The 7,634-nt window shown below is 37.1% G+C and overlaps 3 protein-coding genes across 3 annotated transcripts; all 3 read right to left on the reverse strand.

Moving 5' to 3' along the window:
- Positions 1-1,146: 1,146 nt before the first annotated feature.
- LOC140452789 (uncharacterized) lies at positions 1,147-2,328 on the reverse strand. Its single transcript, XM_072547117.1, has one exon. It carries the CDS (start codon positions 2,326-2,328, stop codon positions 1,147-1,149), a length of 1,182 nt encoding a protein of 393 aa, XP_072403218.1.
- A 56-nt stretch (positions 2,329-2,384) lies between these two features.
- On the reverse strand, positions 2,385-3,029 carry LOC140452790 (uncharacterized). The gene has a single exon (XM_072547119.1). The coding sequence runs from the start codon at positions 3,027-3,029 to the stop codon at positions 2,385-2,387; it is 645 nt and encodes a 214-aa protein (XP_072403220.1).
- A 981-nt stretch (positions 3,030-4,010) lies between these two features.
- Positions 4,011-7,202, reverse strand: LOC140452791 (uncharacterized). Its single transcript, XM_072547120.1, has 2 exons — positions 7,059-7,202; positions 4,011-5,330 (listed from the first exon to the last, which is right to left on the reverse strand). Exons 1-2 carry the CDS (start codon positions 7,200-7,202, stop codon positions 4,011-4,013), a joined length of 1,464 nt encoding a protein of 487 aa, XP_072403221.1.
- Positions 7,203-7,634: the final 432 nt, after the last annotated feature.

The raw sequence follows: 7,634 nt of genomic DNA on the forward strand, positions 1-7,634 counted from the left end.
TCGACTTAGTTGTGTCCGTCACATTGGGGAAAATGCATTTGGAATATTAGTATCAAAATTCGGTGTATTTCAACGACCTATTGCATTATTGCCTAAGAAAGCTCAAATCATTGTCGTATCATGTTGCTATTTACACAATTATTTAAGAAGAAACCAATCTCAGTCATACATCTACAATAATTCTGTGGATGTAGAAGATTTTGAATCAGGAAATATTGTTAAAGCAACTTGGAGAACAACTGGACAATCAATATCACTTTATACAACTCATGCCAGAAATTCAGCCACTGTAGCAAAAAGTGTCAGAGATAATTATTGTGATTTTTTTAATAACGAGGGACAGGTTTTGAAGAAAAAACTATGGGGTTGAAACACTTTTATTACGTATATTTTGATTACAATCGTTAAAAAGATGACTAATACAAAATATCGACCGACTTGGTCGAGTGTTGATGGCGAAGTGAGTCTTTCGCGCCAAAGCCGGTTTCTGCTTTAGCGGGCAAAACACAAAGCGTTACCGTTAGTGGCGCGTATGTTTAAATAGAAATAAAAATGAATATATCACCACTGTGATAAATAATATTTAAAATAAATATAAATGCGAAACGGAACAGGCCGCCCGCCTTGAAAGGCCAAAGTCTTTCAAAATAATACAACAACTTAACAATTTCAAAAATGACCAAAATTTTTCAAAAGTCTAGCACTATTCACTGCATGGTAGAGGGCAGATGACAGATACTGCTCTCTTAATGATACCTCTCGTCGTCTTTATGGACACCACCCTGGAAACTCCGTCTGGACCTGGATGCAGCTCGACTACACGTCCCAACTGCCAAATTAGAGAAGGCAAGTTCTTTTCCTTGATAAGAACTAGTGTGCCAATATTAATGTCTTTGGAAACTTGTTTCCATTTTTTCCGCTGCTGCAGCTCTCCTATGAACTCCTTAGACCACCTTGACCAAATGTGCTGCACCATTTTTTGAAGGCGCTGGAAGTGGTTCAATCTATTTTCGTTTATTGACATCAAATCAGGTTCAGAAATGGCTGTCAAAGGCCTTCCAATCAGAAAATGAGCCGGAGTCAAAGGACAAAGGTCATTGGGGTCTGATGAAAGGGCAGATATAGGACGACTATTAAGGACAGATTCTACTTCTGTATTGTACAGAATTCCTCATACGTGAGGTGAGCATTACCGACGACGCGTTTTAAATGCGATTTCATTGACTTAACGCCGGCCTCCCAAAGGCCACCGAAGTGCGGCGATTGTGGAGGTATGAAGTGCCATTCAATACTTTCGATTATTGAATGGTCTTGAATCTCACGCTTATTAGTCTTAATAAAATCATAAAACTCTTTTAGTTCACGATTAGCACCCTGAAAGTTAGTTCCATTATCAGAGTATATCTTAAGAGGCTTTCCTCTTCTGCTTACAAAGCGCTTAAAGGCTGCTATAAATGAATGAGTAGGTAAATCAGATACCAGTTCTAAATGAACAGCACGAGTTGTGAAACACACGAATAAGGCTACATATGCCTTTAAAAGTTTACATCCACGCCCCTTTCGATCCTTGACTAAAAAATAACCTGCGTAATCTACGCCTGTGATATAAAAAGGAGGGGATGGGTCAACACGATCCTTCGGTAAATCACCCATAATTGGAGACAGATTTTTAGGTGGACTTGCACGACAACACCTAATACATTTATGGACGATACGCTTGGCTGAATTTTTACCATGAATAGGCCAAAATTCATTTCGAATTGTAGATAAAAGAAGAAGAGGACCTGCATGACAGAGTTTAACGTGCAGGTCTAAAAGAATTAAGTCAGTAAAATAATTATTAGATGGTAGCAAAATCGGATGTCTTTTCTCAAAAGAATACGATGAATTTTTTAATCTACCACCAACACAAAGTATTCGATTTGAATCGAGAAATGGTTGCAACAAAATGAGTTTGCCTTTTGGGCTTATAGGCCCCTTTTTTGTCAAATTGCGTATTTCTTCCGAGAAACATTCATTCTGAACTATCCTTACTAGGTAAAACATAGCGGTTGAAATCTCCTGAGAAGTTAAAGCACCTGAAGCTCTCTCATGAAGGGAAGACTTGGATATTTTGCAATTATTAATGAATCTCAGAATGTAAGCAGTACATCTCTTTAACTTAATCAAACTAGAGAATTGCTTTATTAATGAAAAGTCTAATGTGGCAGACAAAGTAATGACCTCGGCAGTCTTTAACTCCGGAATGTCATCTGGAAGAGAAAATTGTGTAGGATAATCATATAATTTAAGCCAGGAAGGTCCATGCCACCATAAGTCAGAAGACATGAGTAATAGGGGACTAATTCCACGAGAAGCAAGATCAGCAGGATTATCCTTCGAAACTACGTGGTGCCAACTTTTCCTTTCTGAATCTTAGCGACACGATTTCCTACAAACGTCTTTAATAGTTTTGACTGTGTGCGTATCCATGCCAGAGTGATAGTAGAATCAGACCAATGAAATACTTTATCGAAATTGATATCTGAGGACTTGATTACCCTTTCAGATAAACGAGCAAGTAACAATGCGCCGCACAATTCTAAACGAGGTATACTAATCACCTTAAGGGGTGCAACCTTGGATTTTGCGCATAACAGACGAACCAAAACATGTCCATCAGAATCAACACTCTTAACATAGATTGCAGCACCATATGCCTTGTTGCTGGCATCAGAAAACCCATGTAGCTGACAAGTGATTGAATCCTTTAATTTTACGTACCTAGGTATTTCGATATTATTTAATCTAAGTAATTTCTTCTTAAAATGCTGCCACTGCGTAAAAATGATTTGAGGAACAGATTCATCCCAGCCTTGCTTTTCTTGCCAAAGAATTTGCATTATAATCTTGGCCGTAATTGTGCAAGCGCTAAGCAGCCCAAGAGGATCATAGATCTGAGCAATACGAGAAAGAATTATTCTCTTCGTTACCTTATTAGGATTAGGTAAATCAGCTACCTTATATGTTAGTGTGTCCGAATCACACATCTAATTTAGGCCAAGTACCTTTACCTTTTCCTCTCCACCGAATGATTTTAGATTTGATAGACACTTGGAACTTTGAATTTTATTAAGTACTACCGGATCATTCGATACCCACTTCCTCAACTCAAGACATCCGCTATTTAAGATATTGTTGATATCCTTGCATACATTTGACAATGACTCTGCGCAATCTCCACCTGTCAGAAGATCATCAACATAGAAATCTCGCAAATATTGATGATCTTGGAAGCAGTAGGGTGAAGATCTTTATTCTCGGATGCTAACTGAAATAAGCAACGAATGACCTGAAACGAAGCTGAAGCTGTTCCATATGTGACCGTATTTAGCTGATATGTGCTCAGAGTATCAGAAGGAGAAGAACGCCAGAAAATTTGCTGAAGTGCTCGTTGTTCAGGATCCACGAGCACCTGACGATACATTTTTGTAATATCAGCAGAAATAACAAATGCATATTGTCGAAAACGCAATAAAATTAAGAATAGATCGTCCTGAATGGTAGGACCCGAAATTTGAATGTCATTTATTGATAGACCAGAAAAAGATGGAAAGGAACCGTCGAACACCACACGAAGCTTTGTGGTGAGACTGTCATCCTTTAAGACCCCGTGATAGGGAAGATAATACGAAAAGCTCTGTTGACTATCATCAACCTTGAACATGTGACCAAGTTGTATGTATTCTTCCATAAATTCGGTATACATCCTTTTTAGGGCGTCATTTTAATGAAGTTTTTTCTCCAAGTTGAGAAAACGTTTTGATGCCTGTCGCTTTGAATCACCTATATTTGCAATGGAGCCCCTCAGAGGTATATTGGTGATAAAGCGACCTTTGTCATTTCTCTTCACCGTTGAGGAGAAGTGTTTTTCGCATATTAAGTTTTCCTCGGAAAGTACAGGTTCCGTGTACTTTTCGAGTTCCCAGAATTTTTGTAACTGAACATTTAAGTCAGAACTTGAATCATTTCTACTGAAGTTGCAATATGAAACTGCTTCCCTTGTCATTAAACTGACCGGAAACTATCCAACCGAACCTTGTTTTCTGCATGACTGGAGCAGAAGGACCTAAACTGAATTGTCCCACACACAAGATTTTCCAGAAAGTATCAACACCTATCAGAATGTCGATTTTTGAAGCAACATGAAAATCTGGATCTGCTAGTCTTAAATGACGTGGAATATCTAAGTTTCCAATGTCGAAACTATATGCTGGAATTCTATCGCAGATACTATTGACTACGAGACATGAAAGAGATGTAGAAAACGAAGACTGCCTTGACTGAATCTTCGCTGTGCACTTAGATCGAATGTTTGAGACTGCATGACCTATCCCTACAATAGAGATATTTACCTCGGACCTTGATAGCGCTAGCTTATCAGCTAATTCTCTCGTTATGAGATTTGATTGAGAGCCACAATCAAGAAAAGCCCTACATTGATGAACCCTACCGTTTTTATCGAATATTTGAACGACAGCTGTAGACAAAATTGATTGAGCTACATTCGAGTGAGCTGAAAGAGACACTTGGTGTTCAGGTTCAGACTCCACCCGCTGATTAGTATCGGTAGTGTGAACGGATTGTTTATCTAAATGCAACAAACTATGGTGTTTTGCCTTACATTTTTTACACGCTCCATATTTGCAGTTGGAGCTAAAATGGCCAGAATAAAGGCAATTTGTACAAAGTTTTGAATCCCTAGCGTGTTTGATTCGCTCTTGGGTCGAAGCCCCCAAGAATTTAGCGCAGTTATATATTTTATGATCTTCTTTGCAGAACGTACATGCTTTTCTATTGAACGAGAGAAAATATTGCGACTGCCTTGAGAATTTGGACTGCCTGTCCGATTTATACGTAACTTTCGATACTTCTAGCTTCTCTAGAAGATCAGCTTTGCCTTTCAAGAATGCGATCATATCTTCAAAGGTAGGAAGATCACTTCCGGATCTATATGATTCCCATTCCCTCGCAGTGAGGGCATCTAACTTGCTTGCTATCATGAATATTAACAGAGTGTCCCAAGAATGGACAGGTTGCTGAAGAGATTCTAGCGAACGCAAGTTTTTCGAAACATTGTCAATTAGTTGACGAAGATGAGTAGAAGATTCTTTTGGAATGGGTTGCAAATCAAATAAGGCCTTTGTATAATTGTAGATCAAAAGACGCGTGTTTGCAAACCTTTCGCATAGTAAGTTCCATGCTATATCATAATTCGCGGCCGAAATCTCTAATGAGCTGATAACCTGTTCAGCTTCTCCACCTAGAGATGCCCGAAGATAATGGAACTTCTGAATTGAATTGATCGAAGGATTTTTATGAATTAGACTATCATAGGTATCATGATACTCAAGCCACCCCCCGTATGACCCTTTGAAATGAGGCAACTCAATAGTTGGGAGCTTTATTTGAGAGTGAAGTGGACTGTATTATTTGCTCTACATTTGTTAAATGAGTGCTACCTAAGGTTAAAGAAAATGATTCTACGGGACGATTGTTACATTCATGCTTATTTAAAATCGAATTTATTAATGCTTCTGCTTGTGATACAAGCGAATAATACAAATCTGAAAAGCTTTCCCTATTAACAAAATCCACAAGGAAAATAATTCCTGCAGCTGGCTGTATACCACGTATAACAAAAGAGGTTAGTCTTTGTATGTGAGTATATTTTATAAAATAAAATATACCCACATACAAAGACTAACCTCCTTTCCCTATTGTATAATTCCTCAGAAACATTCTTCGAAATGTTTTCTATTTCGTATTGAATTTTTTCGAATTCATTTATAACAGGCTGTATATCTGCTAACCTGGTTTCTACCTCCATAACTAAATTGTCAGATTGTTTTTCAATCTGTTTATTAAGACATTTTTTGAATATTGTCAATCGTGATTTGAGTATACCCCTTTTTTTGTTTAAATCTTTTAGAGACATAATAAAATATTTTTTAATAATACTCGAAGTTTATTTTACGATGAAAAGATTTAAAATGTTTACCAGTATACTAATGAAATAATGAAATCGCAATTATAAGAAAAGATTTTACCTGTCGTTATGAATAAGCAATAAAATTGTACAAAATGTTGAAAATTCTATTTTTTATCTAACTGCAAGTAAAACCGCATAAATTATATAGGGTTCGTTACCTGAAATGTAAGTAAGGCAATAAAAGGTTTTACTCGGCGATAAAAAATCAAGTATATGAAATGAATAGTTGTTTTGTTTCGAAGCAAGACAGGTTTTTGTTCCTTTTAACGAAATATTTGAGTAATAAAATGAGTTTAACCAAATAAACAGGTTTTTATAATTGACCCTAGTTAAACGACATTTAACTCCACGCAAGTAGAAAGAATATATGAAATAGAGATGGGAAAGGCTCACTTACTTTGATTAGGCGTGCTGTTGACCAGATGAAGTTCTATCCACGCACTAGATGAAAGACTACAGATGCTTTCTGCTACGGTGCTGGATGTAATGTTGGGTGGACTGCTAGCAGCTTGAATTGTAGCTCTACAGGAACCGCCCGAAGATTGTAATCGTTACTTGTAACGGTTACTTGTAACCACTTGACTCCGCCCTCACGAACAGAAGAGGACGACTTGCCGGCTAGTTAACTAAATTTAGATTGAATCAAACTGCACAAATGTCTTTGATAACCACTGATATATACAACTCGAATGGACCATGAAGAAAAAACTATGGGGTTGAAACACTTTTATTACGTATATTTTGATTACAATCGTTAAAAAGCCGACTAATACAAAATATCGACCGACTTGGTCGAGTGTTGATGGCGAAGTGAGTCTTTCGCGCCAAAGCCGGTTTCTGCTTTAGCGGGCAAAACACAAAGCGTTACCGTTAGTGGCGCGTATGTTTAAATAGAAATAAAAACGAATATATCACCACTGTGATAAATAATATTTAAAATAAATATAAATGCGAAACGGAACAGGTTTCATGGCGACATAAATTTGCTTAAAATGTAAACTTGAATTATTAAACTTTATATGCTTACATTGATTTTTAAAACAGTTTTTGAATTATCACTGTCCACATCGTTTATATTATTATCTGCTTCTTCCTTATCATTATTCCCTTCCTGTATAGTACTTTGTGAAGCACTAGGTTCGTCCTGACCCACGAGAAACTGCATTACCATAATGTTGGTTAAATTACATTGTCTGTCTCTGCACCACTTGTTTTAGAGTCCCTTATACGACGCAATTCTTTTCTAAAGTTAGTACGCAACGAAACTGCAACTTATCAGCATCTGGATAATATTCTCTATATTTTTGGAGCAATTGATACTACTGTTCTTTTTTTTTTATTTTATTACTCTAATCTTTACTCTTGACATTCCACAAAGCCAGTAACGACCGATACACATCGATGCACTCTATAATCTATAATAAACTTTCTTTCTGCCCATTTTTCCTTTGCGGACATATTTTTTGCCGTACCGCGATGTTTACAACAAGAGTGTTAAAACGAAACTGAACCAACATTGCGCAATATTACTCACAGACGCCGCCATATTTACAATATGCTCAATAAAAATGAAAGTCATGTTGATTGTCACAATATATTGCTC

Source organism: Diabrotica undecimpunctata, chromosome 11 (assembly GCF_040954645.1).
Source record: "Diabrotica undecimpunctata isolate CICGRU chromosome 11, icDiaUnde3, whole genome shotgun sequence".
NCBI classification, from domain to species: Eukaryota; Metazoa; Arthropoda; class Insecta; order Coleoptera; family Chrysomelidae; genus Diabrotica; species Diabrotica undecimpunctata.